The 21,322-nt window shown below is 41.3% G+C and overlaps 1 protein-coding gene across 1 annotated transcript; it reads left to right on the forward strand.

Moving 5' to 3' along the window:
• Positions 1–543: 543 nt before the first annotated feature.
• EXD2 (exonuclease 3'-5' domain containing 2) lies at positions 544–15,654 on the forward strand. Its single transcript, XM_070931258.1, has 8 exons — positions 544–922; positions 2,086–2,349; positions 3,511–3,633; positions 5,434–5,744; positions 7,117–7,223; positions 8,355–8,490; positions 12,599–12,955; positions 13,921–15,654. The coding sequence occupies exons 1-8, from the start codon at positions 593–595 to the stop codon at positions 14,135–14,137; spliced, it is 1,845 nt and encodes a 614-aa protein (XP_070787359.1). The 5' UTR covers positions 544–592; the 3' UTR covers positions 14,138–15,654.
• The last annotated feature ends 5,668 nt before the right edge of the window (positions 15,655–21,322 follow it).

Genomic DNA, 21,322 nt, shown 5'->3' on the forward strand with positions numbered 1-21,322 from the left:
GAGGATTCTGTTAGACTACTTTGGCAATTTTACATCTTCATATACATTAGATTGAATACTTTTACTACTACTATTTCCAGTCAATTTGGTAACACTCCTATTTTACATTAGATCCTGAGTAGCATTGATAATTAGGGCCTAATTAGGGGCTCTGTTCACTTCCTTCACCAACATTTCTAAGACACATTTAAATTACCACTTTGATATCATCTGAATATGCATTTCTTCAAATTCTGTGTGGCATTTGAAGCCCTATCTGATGGAGATCAATTTATAAATTAATCTTTCATTAATGTATTTCTGAATACATACATTAACATACATAATGTATGTATTCAGAAATGTCCCAATGTTTGAATCCACACCTGATAATTTATTAATGTTGCTTGTTTAGTTTGGCTTAATTTATTGAATAAAACATAGTTTAGCATAACATAGACAAAAACGTAGGAGAACTTGGTGAGTGGGTTCGTCAGGCTTACTAATTTTTCTCCACAATTGTGCTTTATATTTTAATCAGTGTTATTCTATGTTGCTAGATCACCGCGCATTACCATTTTTGCAAATATGGAGTAGAAAGGAAGATGAAAAGATGCCCAGACCAACAGCAGTCACTGTTACTGTGGCTACCCTATTTGGCATTGCAGCAGGAGGTCTCGCTGTGTGGAGGGTCATCCAACATCGAAAACATAAAACTTGCATTACACCAAACCAAGGAGGAAATATTAAGGAACGGGAAAAGAAAGATATCTCAGAAGACATATTTCGTTCATTTTTACCTTCTCCCACAATTTGTTGGCTGGAGGAGATCCTTGAGGCAAAAGTAATAATCGTTTCTGAGGTAGAGAAGTGGAATGAAGTGGAACCTATATTAAGGAAAGAGTTGGAATGTTGCCCAGTCCTTGGAATTGACTGTGAGTGGGTAAGTCTTAGAGTCTATTGAAAAATTTCTTTCATAAGCTAAAGAGAGAGGTTATTAATACATTTCTTTACACAGGCTTTATAAGCTAAGACTGAGAGCTGGCTTGGATACCATAGTCTATTTGAGCAGCTTTTACATATTGCTTTTAGTCTTGTCCTAATGGTTTATTTTTAGTATGCTAGTAGTTTCTGTATCTTCTTCCCATAGAGTTCAAGAGGTTTATATGTGCTACTTACCTCTTGTTCAGAGCGCCTGTATAATATACTAATTATTCCTCTGATATATAGGCTATTCTCACAAGCCTTCCTTCCTTCCTTCCTTCCTTCCTTCCTTCCTTCCTTCCTTCCTTCCTTCCTTCCTTCCTTCCTCCCTCCCTCCCTCCCTCCCTCCCTCCCTCCCTTTCTGAAAGGATGGAGGTAGAGTAAGTTAAATAGGTAATTGAAATGGGTAAGAAAAGAAAAAGGAGTTACCAACTGGATGGAAATGAGGCAAAGGGAGAAAATAATTGGAGATGGAAAGAGAGACAGAAAAGAAAGAAGCTCTGAATAAGATAGACAAAAGGTTAAAAGGCATCAAGTGACCACTTCTTTCCCAGTTACTGGCCATAGGCTAAACTTCACAGGCATGCATACTGTCCTTCTGTCTACTTGCTGCTTTTCTAATCTATTTTCAATTACTGATGTAAGATGATTTCTCTCCTACTTGCTATTTTGGTGGGAAAACTCACCATCTATTAGATAAATCTGATATAATTTACCAACTGAAAAATTTATTCCATACCCAAGTTAAATAATATCTGGCTTTGCAATCCTCCTTCCCCAATAAAATTACCACCATTGGCCAGGATTTTCAACACAATTGGGAACTGCTAGATCTTGTTCTGAAATACATAGACCTGATAATCTTGGTTTATGTCTGGTATCACAATCCGGAGATGAGAGTCTTTCTGAGATTCTACAGGATGAACAACTCATTATGTACATTCTACAACCAGCAGAAGGGTTTCTGGATTACATAGTAAATATTCAACAGATTTGGGCATCAGGATCAGCCTGTATACTTGGTATTACTAAAAATACATAGAGTTGTTTGTGGATTTGACATAGTCTAAGTTGCCCAGTTGCTTTTCTTGCCATCACTCTTTTCTTCTGAATTACTTGTAGGTCTCAGTGGAAGGAAAAAAGGCCAAGCCTGTTTCTCTCTTACAATTGGCTGTTTGTAATGGACTTTGCCTCATTCTTCGTTTGCCCCAGCTGACGAGTGGGGGACAAGTTCTTCCAAAGACTTTGCTTGAAGTTCTGGCAGATGGCAAAATCCTAAAAGTTGGGGTAGGATGTTGGGAAGATGCCAGTAAGTTATTTCATGGCTATAGTGTAACTGTCAAAGGGACTGTGGACCTTCGCTATCTGGCCCTAAGACATAGGTATGTATCTTTGAGAGGGCAGGTACTGCGTAACCTTGATTTAATAGACCAGTTGTGGTGGAAGTGTGGGCTGTTTCTGAATGATAATAATACTGCAACCATTGGGGCATAGCGTCATTTTTATGCAGATTATGTAACAAATTATATCATTTATATCACTTAATGTTTGCTCAAATAATATAATTTCATGAGAATGACTTAATCTACATAGGGTATTATCATGCAAATTATGTAAATAACAGTGAATGAGGGAAATACAATTGAATTTTTTGGTTTGGTATTTTAAAAGTCCCTCATCCACAGACACAATGGATATGTCTCTTATGGTAGGGTGTTCAGATGAAAATTTTGTCCATCAAATCCAAAAATCTGTTGAATTGAGGTTTCTCCATAATTGTGTTTTCTTAGGTTCCTAACATTTTGTTATCTGAGGTTATAATTTAACATAATTTTAGGGCTTTTCATTCTCCAGAATATTAAATGCAGTAAGTATGGAGTGTTGGCAATGTTTCATTGTTAACTGTACTTTATTTATTTTAAATTTTGAGATACATGTAGGCCCTGTTTATACAATATGTTTTACCCAATCAGTTATTCACCTAGTCACATCTATCTGTTGCTAGTTTGTCAGCACACAATTATACTCATATGTCAAAAATCTTCATTTTGGGGAATACAGTATACCTGTTGATTTTCTCCAGGAGTCCTTGGTGTCACAAGGGTCTCTTTTCCCAAAACGATATTAACAAGTCTTTATTATGTTACCAGCCCTTTCCACATTGATTAGAAAAGGGAAAGAAAAGCAGCTGTGCTGAAAACTAGAAATTCACATGAATTTACAGCTCTCACTCATTCTAGCTACCTTTCTTTGCTGCCCCCTGCTTTCCTGGCCCCCTAATTGCCCACCTTAAAAACCCACTTGATCCCACTTGTGCCCCTGTTAAGCATGCTGTACAAACATAAAATTTTCTCCCATTGTTAGGTAAATGGTTGCAATTATGAAAAGAACTCAAGAAAAAGTTAACCTGCTGCTGCTAATTTAAACATCAAACCCCCCAATTAACAGACAGACAGACAGACACAAATAATGATGATTTGGTTCCTAAGCATTTGTTTGATGGGATAAAGGACATTTTTTTCCTCCTATGTACAACCCTGAAGTAAGACCTTCTCCACAAATGGGCTCAGCCTGAAATCTCTTGCCGAAAAGCTTCTCCAATATTCACTTGACAAATCTCTACACTTGTGCTGCAGCAATTGGGAAGTGGAACAATTAACTCAAGAACAGGTTTGTTTTCTTTGTAAGCATTATAGTAGCAGCTTTCAATGAAGGTAACTCATGATTATTATCTGGTGGTTCACTTTGGCAGTCAGACCCCTCTTTTCTCCCAACGGAAGGAGCGGTAGGAAGACAGGTTTTCAAAAATGGGGAACTTTTGAACATAGGAAATGACTTGAAATCCTTAGTTAAAATTATTATAGCTCTTTTCTGTTTTAGGGTTGGGTGGACCAAGAATTAATTTGATGACATGGCGACTTTACTGAAAGCTTAATCAGTTGCTTTTGGTTTATTTCAGGTTTTAAAAGTGCTCTTCCACTTCCATTCTTGTCCTTAATTCCTCCCCCAAAACAAAACATGGACTGAAATTGGGCTCCCACTCCCAATTTTGGTGGTGGTTGGGGGACAATAACTACTGCTGTATCCATGTTGCTGCCAGATTCCTGTGAAGAGATCTTGAAGAGCAAATGTGGATTGTCATGCATATATTCTGGTCTCATTGAACATGAGCATTGACATCTTTTTGGGATGCTTCTAAGTAGAATAAAGAGGCTTTTCCTCATGATGTGCCTTCTGTGAGGCAGCACAAAAGTCTTCTGGTGGATTTTTTGATGCTCTTATGGCTTACCTCTGTTCTGTCACAGTAACAAGGCAAGAAACTGAGACTTTCCTCACATGATTAGTGTGGGGCAACTTAGGAGAAATGCTTGATGGATTCTCCGACATCAGTTGCTATTGAGAAAAACAACCACCAATCCCCCTCCCTTAGGAAGAAGACTGTCAGCTTCTCAAGTAGACCAGACAGGAAACAGAAAAAAGACAGATTTTGATAGATGGCTAGATCATCTGCCAGAAACTCACTAATCTGTAGACAGGCATGTGCATACGGGTCTATCCAGTGGTGAAATCTAAAATTTGTTACTACTGGTTCTGTGGGCGTGGCTTGGTGGTGGGGGTAATGTGACTGGGTGGGCGTGGCCAATTTTTTTAAAAAAACTTTTAAAACCATGTAAAAAAATGCTTTCAAAAGGCTCTGATGATCCCAGCTGAGTTGCCTGATCGTCAGAGACTTCCTTTCTTTTAAATGCCTCTGCCGATCAGGCAACTCAGCTTGGATCATCAGAGGCTTTTAAAAGAAAAAAAGCCTCTGCCGATCAGTCAACTCAGCTTGGATCATCAGAGGCATTTATTCCTCTGACGATCCAAGCTGAGCCATGCGATCATCAGAGGCTTTTTTTCTTTTAAATCCCTCTGACGATCCAAGATGAGTTACCTGATTGGCAGATCAGTTTAAAAGAAAAAAAGCCTCTGATGATCGTGTGGCTCAGCTGGGCATGGTGGGGGGGGGCAGGGATTTTTGCTACCGGTTCTCCGAACCACCCACCTCCATTGCTACCGGATCGGGAGCATTTCACCCCTGGTTCTATCTGGAAAATCAGGCAATCTATATATTTTTGTGGTGAGTTTTGTGCCAGGAAAAGAGTAGAACATTGCTTCTAAACTGCAGCAGCTAAATTCAGATGTACACTGTACCTCCAGTAGTCTGGGAATGAAATAAAAGTAACATTACCCGGAATCCCTCTTAAGGGAGATGAGCGATCTAGAAATGTGACAAATAAATAAATAAACATCAGGAGGGCTTGGCCTAAAAAGATGGATAGTGAGGTCATTTTGGTCTATGGTTAGCAGCATAAGAAAGAACTTTTTTATTTTACCAACTATTCTTCATTCCGTTTGTTGTTGGGGAGAATTCACCTTGGGTATTTGAGATGCTGATGTTAAGGCATGCCTCTTGGTTTTCTTCCTCAGATTGATTATGCTGCCCGAGATGCACAGGTGTCAGTGGCTTTGTTCCTCTACCTGGTGAATCTTCCTTACCCTCCTTGGGCATCAGGTGACAGACATGTTCCTCCTGCTTGGGAAAAGGTTCTGAGGAAATGTCAGGGTTTGGTGGATGTACCCTTCAGGGGAAAAAACAATAGCTTTGGTGATGATGAAAACCTGGGAAATGTGGAGCAAAGCCCACAGTATCAGAAACTTCCATCTTCCCCAATCAACCAGCAGGGGAAGGATCCTCGGAAGCACAAAAGGAAGCCTCTGGGTGTAGGATATTCTGCCAGGTAAATGTTCCTTGTGTACCTTTTTAATCAAAATGTCCAAGATTTTCCTCCCTCCTTTCAGTATAGTTTTGATTGCTGGCCAATCTTTTTTGTTTTTTGTTTTTGTGCTTTTTAACTTTTTATATCTAATTTTATTTTGTGGTATATTATGCCTTTTAATTTCTTGCACCTTATCCTCCTTATGCTGGTCTTTGACTTTAATAAAAATTAGATTAGAATAGATTAAATCTCTTCCACCCCCAATCTTTAAACATTTTATTACATAGATTAAATATTTTGTGAAGATTCCCCATTGAAAATGCATGCCTAAACTCAGAGATTATGCATATAGTGCTTTAGAGACTATTTCCCTCTTCTTGGCCAAATGCTACATGAATTTAGAGTTGGTTTTCTGCTCTGTGGGATATCAGAGGATCGTGATTAGGGTTCCTTGAGTGTGGATGTGATAGTGAACTCTAATGGGAGTTAATTTGTTTACTCTAAATGATTAGGCAGACATTTGCTCTTATTGTTCAGTCTCTTATCAAGTGTGAAATGTTCATCTAATCTACTGCATTGGTTCTGTGGGAGTTAATATATATATATATATATATATATATATATATACTTCTTTTCCCTCAGACCAGGGCTGATAGAGAGTGACGCCCAAAGTCACCCAGCTGGCTTTCATGCTTAAGGACTACAAGCGGGTACCCCAGCTCCTAGTCCTTAACCTTAACCTTAACCATTGCACAGCACTGGCTTTCACTGAATTATATGCCTTTATTTAAAAATTCTGTGGATCTTACTCCCTATAAAATGTGCATAGTTTTAAGACTTTACTTGGGAGTATGTTGAGTTAAAATCAATGGTAAATGCAATGGAATAACATTGAGGAGGTAGTTATTTAACGTTTTTAACAGATGTACAGGTAGTCCTCGACTTACAGTGGTTTGTTTAGTGACCACTCAGTTACAGTGGCACTGAAAAAAATGACTTATGACCATTGTTCACATTTATGGCCTTTGCAGCATCCCATGGTCACATGATCAGAATTCAGATGCCTGGCAACTGACTCCTATTTATGATCCGTTGCAGTGTCCCAAGGTGATGTGATCGCCTTTTGCAAAGCCAAGTCAATGGGGAAGCCAGTATCAGTTAACATTCATGTTAATAATTTTAACAACTGCAGTGATTCGCTTAACAAGTGTGGCAGGAAAGATTGTAAAAAGGGGCAAAATTCACTTAATAAATGTTTTGCTCAGCAATGGAAATTTTGGGCTCAATTGTGTTTGTAAGTGAACAACTACCTGTACTCAGTAAAAAGAAGCATTTATTATGGCCGCTAAAAATCTGAGGTTCTTATCTGATAGTGATTCTTTTGTTTACACAGGAAATCTCCCTTGTATGATAATTGCTTCTTGCATGCTCCAGATGGGCAGCCTTTATGTACATGTGATCGCAAGAAAGCCCAGTGGTATCTTGACAAAGGCATTGGAGGTTTGTGAATCTGTTCTTTTAGAGTCAAAAAGGCCTAAATACAAGCTTGGAAAGAAGTGAGCTTGCTTTTGTTATCAAGGTGTCCTAAAAAGCCATGTTGTAATCCAAAATCCATAATTGGATAATGCCTTTATTAATACTAACTAAATGACATCAAAAGTATGCTTCAGGCACTTCAGGACTCTTCGTGAAGCAAGATAATAGAAAAATTAGAGGATGAGGAAACAAGAAGTCCAGAAATTAAGCTAGGTGGTCTAACTACATCATTTGCAGCTTAAAATAAGTCTCGAGATGTAAAAACAGGCTGTGTATGTGACTTCAAGCTGACGATTGCAAATATTAACACATACCGTGTTTTCTGGAACACAGAAATGTTGGTTCTTCATCCCTATTCTACAATGGCAAGGGCAAAGCACGTAGACTTCTGGCCTGGCTGATTTAAAAAAAAAAACTTTAAAAAGATTGATTCAGCCTTCCATCTTTCTGAGGTTGGTGAAATGAGAACCCAGATTGTTGGGGGCAATATGTTGATGTTATAAACCATTCAGAGAGTGCTGTAAAGCACTATGGGGCAGTATATAGGTCTAAGTGCTATTGCCATATTATATTAGGAGCACATTTGGGTATACCTGTTTGATGGAATCAGGATGTTCATTCCATTTGTTTCACGGAGACTGAGGCTCTTTCTACTGTTAATACCTGCCTTCTAGCCACAGGACCCCTATGCTCTTCTACCTTTTTCTTTCCATTGCCTAAAATGGGATTTCTTATCTTAGTTCTGTTTGAAAAAAAGAGAGGAGAAACATGGGTAGCTGAATCATCCATAGACCTAAGGTTAAACAAAAGAGATAGGGCTACAAATTTGGAAGCTACCATGGAAAATTAGCAAATTTTACACATCATTTTGTACCTCAAAGCCTCTTATGTTGAAGTTCAATTATATGTATTAATTTTTATTTATCCATTATTTAGAGCTGGAGTGGATTCTTAGTGCACTAGCCTGCAGGCTAATGGGGGAAGGACTTTGATATTGCAGATCAGCGACATCTGGAGGGTCACAGTGCTTGAGAGCATCAGAGAACAGGCATTAATATTCTCTGGGTTTTTTTGTGTGTGTTATTGTTATTTCAGAATTAGTAAACGCGGAGCCATTTACTGTGAGATTAAAGTTTGAACCCTCTGGACGCCCTGAATCAACTGTGGATTATTACTTGACAGTCAAAGAAAATCTCTGTGTTGTGTGTGGAAAAAAAGAATCTTATATTCGGTGAGTTGTTCAGAAAGCAGTTCTGTCTGGCTGATCAAACTGCTGAAAGGTCTTAAGTTTCCTACCCCATTATGTTGTGTTTAAGAAATAAGAATAGCATTAAATCCAATGAACGTGTAGGGATGTCTTTGTAAACATATATAGATAAAGCTCTTAAGTATTTCAGTGGCTGCAATATCAATTAATTTTTAATGTGCCATAAAAGAGCCTTGGTACTACAGTGGTTTAAAGCACCCTGTTATTAACACAGCTGCCTGCAATTTACTGCTGGTTCGAATCTCTCCAAGGCTCAAGGTTGACTCAGCCTTCCATCCTTTCTAAGGTAGGTTAAATGAGGACCCAGTTTGTGGGGGCAATAAGCTGACTTTGTATAAATATACCAAAGGATGAAGGCTATTGCTTAACGCATTGTAAGCCGCCCTGAGTCTCCGGAGAAGGGCGGCATATAAATCAAATAATAAAAAAAAAAAAAAATAACCCAGATAATACAATATCAACTTTTGTACATCTGAACTTCATAAGTATTAAAGTGTCATAGGATGATGAGTATATTGCATATCAACAAAGTTTACAAGTTCCACTAATGTTTATAAACTGCTGTGTTCTCTTCACTTATTTTGGGATGCAAGAAGTGGCATAATTATTTGTAATTGTTTGCTTTTATCATTAACTGTCTGGAACACTTGTTTTTTTAGTGGAAAAAAGAAGTATAAATTAAACTGATAGATGAACAATGGAGTTCTTGGTGTACCCTGAGCTTGGTTGTTTACTTGTAGAAATTTCATTACCCAACCAATTAACATCATCTGTGTAAATGAATGGGGTTTTACTGCCTATTAATATACAATTTACTTGCCAGTTTTGGTGGGGGTATAGTTTTCCCTTTGATGGTTTCTTGATCAGAGTATTGTTTTCTGCCTAATTATTTAATCTGGTGCTTATCTAAATATGGACTGCTGGAGGGGATGTGTTGTAGTCTTTTGGTTTCCTTCCTAGAAGTTTTGTTTCTTTCGAATGGTGTGTAAATGTGGGTTATTAATTTATAAGTATGGTTTATATGTCTAATGAATGGCTGATTTAATGAATTCCAAGCTTACAGAAATTCCATAGCATTTTGTGATTTGGCTTGGTCTAAGAATAATGGACACTATAGAAAACAATACATGAAGATAATGAACATTGTGAAACTATTTGTTTAATGGCTTTTACCCGTGTTTCCCTGAAAATTTTCTTTTGAGCTCCAAAATAAGCACTAGGGCTTATTTTTTTTTGAGGGGGGGTGTCTTATTTTTTTTTCTATGTATGGGAAGCTCACTTCTGCTTGCTCATGGTGGGGCAGGAGGCCATGTGGTACACCAATGCCGCTGACGCAAGGCAGGGAATGGAGCTGCCTCATGTGCCCCACACCTGCTTACTTCAGGGCCCCCACAGTCAGGCCACCCACATCTTGACACTTGCCTTGCAGCGGTGGCTCTGGCAGCCCTGTCCAGCAGAACCCCGCGTGACCGCTGACTCACTTCTGTTTGCTCACAGCTGCAATGGAGCAGGAGGCCGAGCGACACGCTAGTGCCATGGCCATGAGGCGAGGCAGGGGGATAGAGCTCCCCCATGCACCCTGCACTGGCTTATCTCAGGGACTTAATGCTTAATGCATTGTAAGCCGCCCTGAGTCTCCGGAGAAGGGCGGCATATAAATTAAAGCAAAAAAAAAAAAAAAAAAAAGGGACATCGTAGCCAGGCCATCCAGGGCCCGGCACCCTCGCCTTGCAGCCACGGCACCACCACACCACTCAGCCTCCTGCTCCATTGCAGCCGTGAGCAAGCAGAAGTGGGCCGCTGGCCATGTGCATTCCTGTTGCACATGGCTGCTGTTGCTGTCACCATGAGGCAAGTGTTGGGGTGTAGATGGCCTGGCTGTGGGGGCCCTAAGGTAAACACATGTGGCGTGGGGCAGCTCCATGCCATTGCCAGGCCTTGTGGCTGTGGCACTGCGAGCAACCAGACGGAATTGGCAGGTGGCTGCGCAGGCTCTTATGTAGGGCTTATTTTGGGGGTAAAGCTTATATTAGGTGCATGTGTAAAAACATGCTAGGGCTTATTTTCAAGATAGGCCTTGTTTTCCGGGAAACGGTATTAAAAGCCAAGCTGATAAACAAGCATGTTCCATAGCTATAGAGTAGTCATCAAAATTCTCCTGACTCATATTAATCTTTTAAACATATTCTTCCCTGCACTAATGTTGTGCCATCTAGGTTATAATAGATTATTTGTATGCTGTAGGTGTTGCACAGCACCCTACACTGTTTCACATTACCCCAGAACATTTACTATGATCTGGACCTCTAACATCCTATCTTCAGCTATATCAGTCTAGTTTGCAATTATGAAGCTGAGTTGGGGATAAGGCAGTGGTAATTTGGCCTGGGTCACCGAACTGTTAGCAACCACTGGCTGGCTGCGCCGCTGAACTGGTAGCCCAGTCACCGCTCACTTGCTCCGGCCGCCTGCCCACCCGCCTGCCCGCCTGCCAGGATGCGGCTCTCAAAGAGGCAGCAACTGGGAGGCTTCTCGCAGTTGCATCGAAAAAGAAAAAGCCTCCCAGCTGCTGCCTCTTTGAGAGCCGCTAAGTGGTTGCGGAGGTTGGCTGCCGGCCGCTGGAAACTACTGGAGGTTGTCGAAAAAGCCGCTGCCATCGCGTCCCATTGCCTGCTGTGTCAGTCTGAGCGCAACACAGCAGGCAATGGGATGTGCATGCACGGCCGGCACGAAGAACAGGGTGGTGATGGCAGCGTTTTTTTCAGTGAAAAAAATGGTAGTTTTTGGCAGCCTGCGGCCAGCTGCCGCAGCCGTTTAGCAGCTCTCAAAGAGGGGGCAGCTGGGAGGCTTTTTCTTTTTTGATGAGACTGCAAGAAAACTCCCAGCCGCCGCCTCTTTGAGAGCTGCTACCTGGCAGCGGCAGCTGGCTGGAGGCTGCCGAAAACTACCTGAGGTCAGCTTGCCTTCCAGACTCCGGACCAGCTGTCATGGGAGGAAAGTAAACAGCCCGAAGAAAGAGGCAGTGGTGGGGGAGGAAGCGGGACTGGGGCCGGGGCCGCTGAAGGAGGGGAAACAGGGCGACACGTGTGACTGACAAAGGGAGGGTGGGGTGGCATGCAGGAGGAGGCCTTTGATAGATTAGGCCAGGCCTGGGCAGAAAATAAGTAGATAGGTAGAAATTCAAAAAAAATTCCTACCTTTTTCTTTGGGTGTGGCTAGGTGGGATGGTCATGTGATTGAGTGGCCATGGCTGTGAGTGACATCAAGTTGGCCATGCCCACATAGTCACATGATCACCAAGCCACGCCCACCAAGCAAGCCACGCCACAGAACCCGTAGTAAAAATTTTTGAAACCCACCACTGGGATAAGGATAGCTTGCTTTGTGTCAATTCATACATTTGTAGCTGTGAGGAGTTATGAACTGGAGACCTCAGCACACAGCAGAATAAAAATTTGTTTCTGTAAAAGGGGACTATCAAAATTTAAATAGGAAGTGAAAGAATCTATCAAGGAAGTTTGCTAGTTTAGTCCACCCTTTTTAAACCATGATTTGCTTTGTAATAACTCACAAGTATTCATGTTTGCATCTGTGCCCTCCAAAGCTTTATTTAGTAATTAATGCAAATCACTTTGCTAACGAGAAACACAGAAACAAAATAGACCATTGTAAGGTCATTTGCCAACACCAGAATAACATGCTTCTGCCATTACACTAAAAGAAAAGCAATGTATCTCCCATCTTGTTCTAGCTAAAATAACTAAGGGAGCTAGAAACACTAAAAGCTGACAATAAAATACTCATGGTGACCCAACACAGGAAGATGAGTAGAGCAATGTTTCTCAACCTTGCCCTTTTTATGATGCGTGGATCAAATGGACAAGGTTGAGAAACGCTAAAGTAGAGTCTTAATTAACAAAACAGTGAAATCCTTTGAGAACCGTGAAGTGAGCCCTATTGAATTCAGTGGCGGCTGAAGAGAAGACCTGGTTGACCTCATGGTAGAAGAGTGGCTGCAGGCTCACTGGCACTATTGGTGATCCGTTCTCAACTGCTGCTGTTTCCTCAACAGAAAGAACATTGTACCTCACGAGTACCGGAAACACTTTCCCATCCAGATGAAAGACCACAATTCCCACGACGTGCTCCTTCTCTGCACCGCGTGTCATGCGCTCTCTAATTACTATGATAATCATCTCAAGCAACAGCTGGCTGAAGAATTTGGCGCCCCTATTGGTTGCGAGGAGGGCGTTCGCTTGCTCGAAGATCCCACCCGCAGATTAGTCCGTTCGGCAGCTAGAGCGCTTGTGAATGCAGACAGCCTACCTGCTGCCAGGAAGGAAGAGCTGTTGCAGCTGATCAGAGATTACTTTGCATCTGACACGGTTTCCCCAGAGATGGTGCAGGAAGCAGCTGGACTGGAAACCAGGTACAGTGGCTTAGATTAAGGGTTGATTAGATTAAGATTTAGATTAAGATACATGATTATTGCCTGCTTGTTTGCAGTGTTTTCTAGGTTTCTGCTTCCAACTTTGGAGAGTGCTAGTGGTTTGGCTTGGGGAAATTTGTTCTAGGGTTTGACCTGTAGTAATGAGTGGAATTCCCAGGGAAAAGTGAGAAATTTAATTTGAGGTAATGAATAGGTTCAGACCATGAAGAAGATTAAAAAAGTCATCATGCTTTCCGTAAGCTTCTTCTTGACTTCTTCTCTTAGATCTTCAAACAGTAAAGTAATACCCACCTATCCTTCCATTTTAATAACTATTGACGAGAACAGTTGCAGTATGGCTAGCTCTAGCCAATGAGCCAGGTGGCTAAATCCCTTTCTGAAGGCATTCAGTTCCATTCTTCTTGCCATCTGATATTCCGGCACCCACAACTCACTTGATTCTCATTGAGCTGTTTGGGGATTTCCCTTCGAGGAAATCCTTTCTTGGAAATTTTTGTTTATTTATTGCACTTCTGTAAATATTTGGGTTTCCATCTTCTTGACAATTCCCTCTCGTGTGGGAATCCTGCTGTTTAGCTATATAAAGAATCATGTTGGGACAAGCATGTTGCACTTCCAAGATTCCTGGTTGCTGTGACATCTGAAAGGTTCCAGATTAGAGGATGCTGTCCATCTTCATCTAACATCAGATTGATTTGCCATGGCCTTCCTAGTGGGATGATGGCCTTTGGAAAATGCTCAGTGTTTTTATTAGTGTTGCTTTCCTCTTTCATTCTTCTTCCTCACCACTTAGTAAATGGGATTGATGTCTCTAATGTTTTCGAGACTATAAAGCCCATTTTGAAGTGATAGAACTATAAATAAATAATGAAATAAATGTAAATGTTTGGCATCTTTCAAGCCTGTGCTTTCCCAAACACCTCCTTTGTTCATCTGTTTTTCAGGATTTTTAACGAGAGCTATGTGCCACATGGCTTGAAAGTGGTTCAGTCTTTTGCTGAAGGGGGCTTATATTCTCTCATGGGGCTGGAGAAACGTTGGCGCCAGCACTTCTTGGATGTTATGCAGCCCAAGCATCTCCCAGCACAATGGTCTGTTGATCACAATCACGACAAGTTGATCAAGAAATACGGGGAGGCTCTCCAGATTGAACTTTCATGAAGATGAAATGGTGAAACTGGAAAATATAATGGAGACTTACTATTTTCCTTCCCCCTCATGTTGGAATTAACAAGATTCCACCCAGACAGTTACATTGCGAAGGAAATCTCACCAGCATTGCCAGTTAAAACTATTTTAAGCTAAAGAGTGGTTTTAAGTCTTTTTAATTGTTTTGAATTACAATTTAAATGTTTGTTCTATAAAGATCACCATAGCCATATCTTCTTAGGAAAGGCCTCTGCACATATGTGGACCACTTTTAGTTTTTCAGATGTGGCTTCTGAAGTGCAGTAGTACTACACTCACCGTTTGTCGTCATTGGCCATGGACACAGAAGACTGCATGAAACATTTGGAGGCTTTCAGGTTTCCATCCCTGTTTTATCTTGAAGGTACCATTAAGGGGGAAGAAGAGCATCAGGTGTTTTTTTTAAAGAGAATTTATTTGTCTAACAGCAATTATATATCACTCAAAGCCCATATTTAGCTATTAAAACTCATGTCAGACCTGTCCCAGCTTGGTCCTTTAGGAAAGAAACATTCTCAACTCCATTTGTAGCAAAAAGGTTACATTTACTAAAAGCCAAGTGATTACAGTTATGTGAAGCCAGAACTAAAAGTTTGTGTGCAAAGATTCCCTAGTTTTTTTTTGTTTTTTTTAAAATTTGATTTATATGCCGCCCTTCTCCGGAGACTCAGGGCGGCTTACAATGTGCTCAGCAATAGCCTTCATCCTTTTATATATTTATACAAAGTCAGCTTATTGCCTCCACAAACTGGGTCCTCATTTCACCTACCTTAGAAAGGATGGAAGGCTGAGTCAACCTTGAGCCTTGGCGAGATTCGAACCTGCAGTAATTGCAGGCAGCTGGTCTTAATAACCAGCTTAGTAACAGGGTGCCTTAGACCACTGTACTACCAAGGCTCTTTGGTTTTGGAAAGTTTAGTTAACTTTCCCTTCTTGTGTCCCTTGTGTTTAGTCACATTTGAAGAAAATGTTTTGGTAACTAATCCCCGCTAGATAGATGGATGTTACATTCCATCCCAAGACTGCAGTCTTGGATGACTCAGGACAGCACGAAGTTTACTTTCGATTTCCCCTTCCCTTGTCTTCCCCCAGCTCCCTTCCCCCAAAGCTCATGGCAGTCTGGCAACTAGTGAAGCACAGTTGTGAGCAAAGGATGGCAGCTCTGACAACTCACTGGATAACTTTGAGGCAGTCCTTATCGCTCACCTCACCTACATGTGTGGCCCCAAGGATGAAGAACAAGGGAGCCAAAGGCTTGTTTCAATGTTTTATTGTTCACTGTGGTGGAAGTTTGCATTGTTTCAGTTCCATTCTGCTGGAATATAAAACACACACAATTTTTCAGTGGGATTATCCTAGTGGTGTTATTTTTTTCCGAACTCAAAAAGTGTCCTTTTCCAATTTATCCATTTCCCTACATTGTGTGTCTCTGATCCTCTACAAAAGAACATTAAAACTTAAATTTGTGTTGGTGGTTGCTTCTGATAGGATCTTTACCAGTTGGATGAAAAAGTTAATTTTTACTGAGGTGCTGAATCTAACTGGGCATTTACCACCTTAAATTTTAAATAGATGCCAATATGATAGAATGTGATAACTGGGAGTATGTCTTTAGATATTATCTGGTACTCACTGAGCTTGTGGAAACTGACAAAGTGGCTAAGATTCCCTGTGGCATCAGTGCTGTGACTTATAAATTGAATTCATGCCTTCTTGACTGATTTGGTCTGTGAAGAAGACGAAAGTATTTGGATGCGAGAGGTGGTAATGGCTTCCTTGAGAGAACGTCGGATGGTACTAGCCTTGAAAAAGGCAATCCAGCCTTATTTGACACTACTGCTGCTCTCTCTTCCAACGTCTCCCAGCTTCAGAGGATCCTAGATGAAGCACATTATCCAGATCCCATTTACTCTGGATTCAGATCTGTCAGAGAAGAGACATAACATTGTGTCAAACTTTCAACAGGAGAATGCCAACCCTGCAAAAAAGATTCATGAATATCATTAGCTAAATTTACTTTGAAGAAAGTAAAGAGCTAATATAGAGAATCTTAGGAACCAAATAAACCCCAAATCTAGCATTTATTTATTACTGAATGTATTTGTTATTAGTGAATTCACTTGGGCAGAGTCTCTAATTTCTAAGAGCCACATGAATCTCTTGTTTCTGGAATGCCAGGGTGAAGGTCCTTTGAGCTCCCTTCCCTTTCTTTCCCAGACCTGGAGAATTCACATCTAGTCACTTTGGTGGATGTTTTATTTCAAGGATAGGAATGCAAGAAGTATTCTTGTAGTGTAATACAGGTAATACATTCAATAACTATCTTCATAATCTTTTGCAGTTGCGATAATGATGAAAAAATAACTTTATGATCAATCTTAGCATTTAGGACTTTCACAGGTGTGTAAAGCAAAGGAAAGGTGAAGTAAGATCATAAACATAGTTGCAGTTTCACTTAGTGACTACTTTTCTTAATGACCAGGCTACTGGTCCCAATTGTAGTTGCTAAACAAAGAACTACCTGTTCATCCTTTTTGGTCTTGTTAGACTTTTCATGGTATCTCACTGGGCTACCTTACTGGGGATGGGAGTTGAAAGCACCATTCTCTGGTAATTCTGTTCTTTCCTTAAGTGGATGGTTCTAGTCAGTAATGAGGGGGGGGAGGAAAATCAGGTTGGTGGGTTAGGGAAGAGTCCCCAACCCTCACTCCACGGCTTGGTACCGGTCTGTGACCCGCTGGGAACTGGGCCACTGTCAGTCCACGGAGTTGGAAAGGTTGGGGACTGCTGGGTTAGGGGATGATGATGCTAGGACTCAGAAATGGGCCTTAGTACTGAGGAATATCCTTGCTCCCTGTTAGCACTTTTACAAGGCAGTCAAGACTATTTTTGGAACAGAAGTTTGGGTGTTAGGTCTCTTAGCATTCAACAGATTGGGTGGCTCTCTCTATTCTAAATGTACTGTTTTGTTGGGTTTTTTAAAAATTGGTTTTGATATTTACTCTAAATTGTCATAAGTTAGGAAGATGGTATAAAAGTGCTTGTAATAAACAAATAATGAATAAATAAGTTAATTACCGAAGTTTGCATCTTTCATGCTCAGACACTAGCAGATAAATTAATATGGCAAGGAAAAACTTACAATAGGAACCCTTTGTTGGAGATCCAATTTTCTCTATGCTACTGAATTTTTAAAAATAGAATTGCTTTTGGTCATATAAGCCTCAATTTGTTATCTAATATTAATGCCTATTCATAGTTTAAACACCCAGGCCTCTCTTGAAGTGTTGATGCTGGCAAAAAAAGAAGAAGGAAAAGTTCAGTTGAAAATTATAATTGGATACATGGAAAATACAGAAATGCCTCTGTTCTTCACAAGCAGATATTCAGCTGCTGTCAAAAGCCCTGAGAGAAATGCCATGTGCAAGCAGTTGGGACAGATCATCTTGGAGGGTCATGACAATACTGTAATGGTTTTGTGAACCATCTAGCCTTTTCAAATACAAATTTAGTGCTTCTGGGTCTTGAAGCTTACCAGAATGGTACTGACCTCTGAACTGATGAAATGCTGTGTGAAATATTTGATTTTTTTTCTTATGGAAGAGAAAAAAAAATCCACAAAGAGGTTATTGGAGAAAGTTACTTTGTAGTGTGGGTGCAGAAGATGATGGGAAGCGGTATAAATATACTATTCTCCATGCTCATAACACACTGTAAAGTCTAATGTAAATATCTTGCTTTTTAAAAAAATGTGCTACTACCGATTCCATTCATCATTGATATTTTTAAGTGTCTTAATGTTCTTTTTAAATTAAAGCTTTAAAAACTATACCCATACTGGTTTATTTTTTTTTCCTTTTCACTGGATCCATTACTACCCAATTTGGACAAAAAGAAGCTGTTCGTGAGAACAGAAAGGACACTGCTACATGCGCAGCTGCTCTAGGTTTTTAGGATGGATAAAACTGTTTTACACAGAAGTATCTGCATGTACTACTTCATATATCTCTTCTCAAAGCCAAGAACAATAACACAGGTTCATTCTCGCCAAGACAATATTAGAAGCACATGATTTTTTTTCCAGTTCCTCTGCTTATCTGAGTGTTGATTTTGGTTTGCCTCCAAAATTTGGTTTAATCTTGTTACTGAGCGTCCTATCAATGAACCACTAGATGGCAGAATCCTACAATGAATGCAAGGAAAAATCCAGACGTGAAAGGAAAAGAACATCTCTGGTCTTGGATAACAGAATTGGAAGGGGCCTTCTAATTCAACCCACTGCTCAAGCAGAGACCCTATATTATTTCAGGCAAATGGCTGTCCAATCTCTTCTTTAAAAACCTCCAGTGATGGTGCACCCACAACACCCTCAAGAAGCCTTCCCTGGACCCGGCTATATTATCAAATTATCGTCCAGTCTCCAATCTTCGCTTTGTTGCGAAGGTTGTTGAGAGTGTGGTGGCGCGACAACTACCCCGATACCTGGATGAAGTTGTCTATCTGGATCCGTTCCAGTCGGGCTTCAGGTCACGATACAGCATGGAAACGGCATTGGTCGCATTGGTGGATGATCTCTGGAGGGCTCGGGACAGAGGTTGCTCCTCTATCCTGGTCCTATTAGATCTCTCAGCGGCTTTTGATGCCATCGACCATGGTATCTTACTACACCGGCTGGAGGGGTTAGGAATAGGGGGCACCGTGCTTCGGTGGTTCTCCTCCTTCCTCTCTGACCGTTCGCAGTTTGTGTTGGCAGGGGGGCAGAGGTCGACCTCGAGGCACCTTATTTGTGGGGTGCCGCAAGGGTCAGTCCTCTCACCCCTTCTGTTCAACATTTATGTAAAACCGCTAGGCGAGATCATCCGTGGTTTTGGGGTGAGTGTTCATCAGTATGCTGATGACACACAGCTATATATCTCCACCCCAGACCACCCCAATGATGCCCTTGCTGTGATGTCCCGTTGCCTGGAGGCCGTGCGGATCTGGATGGGGAGAAACAAGCTCAGACTCAACCCCTCCAAGACCGAGTGGCTGTGGCTTCTGGCGTCCCGGTATAGTCAGCTAGTACCATCACTGACAATAGGGGATGAGATCTTGCTCCCCACAGAGAGGGCCCGCAACTTGGGTGTCCTCCTGGATTCACGGTTATCTTTAGAAGATCATTTGACGGCCGTGGCCAGGGGTGCCTTTTATCAAGTTCGCCTGATCTGCCAGTTGCGTCCCTTTCTGGATCGGGACGCTTTGCGCACGGTCACTCATGCCCTAGTTACCTCCTGTATGGACTACTGTAATGCTCTCTACATGGGGCTCCCCTTGAAAAGCACCCGGAGGCTCCAACTGGTCCAGAACGTAGCCGCACGGGTGATTATGGGCGCAGCTCGTTACGCCCATGTAACACCTCTCCTACGCGAGCTGCACCGACTCCCGGTGGTCTTCCGGGTGCGATTCAAGGTGTTAGTTATCACCTTTAAAGCGCTCCATGGCTTAGGACCTGGGTACCTACGATACCGTCTTTTGCTACCAGTAGCCTCCCACCAACCAGTTTGTTCTCACAGGGAGGGACTACTCAGGGTACCGTCAGTCAAATTATGTCGACTGGCGACTCCCAGGGGGAGGGCCTTCAATGTGGGGGCTCCAACCCTTTGGAATGAACTGCCCCTGGAGATACGGAATATCCCTGATCTCCGTGCTTTCCGCCGTGCCCTCAAGACCCTGATGTTCCAACAGGCGGGGCTAAACATACGAACATGTGAATGATTTTTTAAATGTTATCTAATTCTGGGTTTTATTTAATTGACCAAACTAAGTAATAATTTTAATTAGCAATTTTATGATGTTTGTGTGTCTATATTTTTCTTGACTGTACACCGCCTTGAGTCCTACGGGAGAAAGGCGGTATAGAAATATAATAAATAAATAAATAAATAAATAAATAAATAAACTTCTGAAGCCAAACCATTCCGATGGTTAATTGTTCTTATCGTTAGGAAAGTTCTCCTTAGTTCTAGGCTGCTTCTCTCCTTGGTTAGTTTCCATCCATTGTTTCTTGTCTTACCTTCTGGTGCTTTGGAAAATAGATTGACTCCTCCTTTTTGTGGCATCCCCTCAGGTATTGGAACACTTATCATGTCTCCTGTAGTCCTTCTTTTCACTAGACTAGACATAATCTAAGTAATGTTTTCTTTAAAATTTTTCTTTTTCTTCATCTGCCAGGCCACACTCAATTACGCAGTCTTAATAAATATGAGATCTGGCTTCTAAGTTGGTTGTATCTTCGAGACCGCCTTCTGCCGCATAGCTCCCAGCGACCGGTAAGATCCCACAGAGTTGGTCTCCTCCAGGTCCCATCAGCTAAACAATGCTGGCTGGCGGGCCCGCGGGGGAGGGCCTTCTCTGTGGCTGCCCCAGCTCTCTGGAACTAGTTACCTCCTGAGGTCCGGACCATCCCCACCCTATTGGCCTTCCGAAAAGCGGTGAAGACCTGGCTCTTCTGGCAGGCCTGGGGCCGTTGATCTCGCTGTTGCGATCTGGCGAGATCCGGCCAATGAATGGCGTGAATGAATTTTTAATGTTTTTAATGTTTTTAATTTTTAAATGTTTTTTATAATGATTTTTTAAATTGTATTGTGAGCTGTCCTGAGTTTTCGGAGAGGGGTGGCATATAAATTGAATTAATTAAATTAAATGTGTGAGAGAAATTGCTCCAAGTATGTTTGGGGGGGGGCTTTTGAGGAGTGGGCAATACCTTTCACCCTAAATTCTGTCCTCTTAAGTCAAATAGTCCTCTCAGACAGATAGACTGACATTCCAATTTAATTGTCGAAGAATTTAGCTTTGGTCTTAAGGACTAGGAGCAAGAGGGGAAATGATTGTTCAGTGCAGGGACAACAGAAAGCATGAGAAAGAGACTCAGAACAGCTCTGCCTTAATTGTGTCATATTTTAAAAATGGGTATAAGTGATCCTTTATTTACCATTATAATCAGGACAAGAACTTCCTTCTCTAAGTGATGCAGTTGCTAAGTGAGTCACATTCAATTTTACAATCTTTTTTGCTGTGGTTAAGTGAATCACATGGTCATTAAGGGAACCTGGCTTCCCTCATTGGCTTTGCTTGTCAGAAGCCCCTGGGATAATCATAAATGGTGATCATGTGATCTTG

Source organism: Pituophis catenifer, unplaced genomic scaffold, assembly GCF_029215685.1.
Source record: "Pituophis catenifer annectens isolate HBS135680 unplaced genomic scaffold, rPitCat1.0.hap2 SCAF_1, whole genome shotgun sequence".
NCBI classification, from domain to species: Eukaryota; Metazoa; Chordata; class Lepidosauria; order Squamata; family Colubridae; genus Pituophis; species Pituophis catenifer.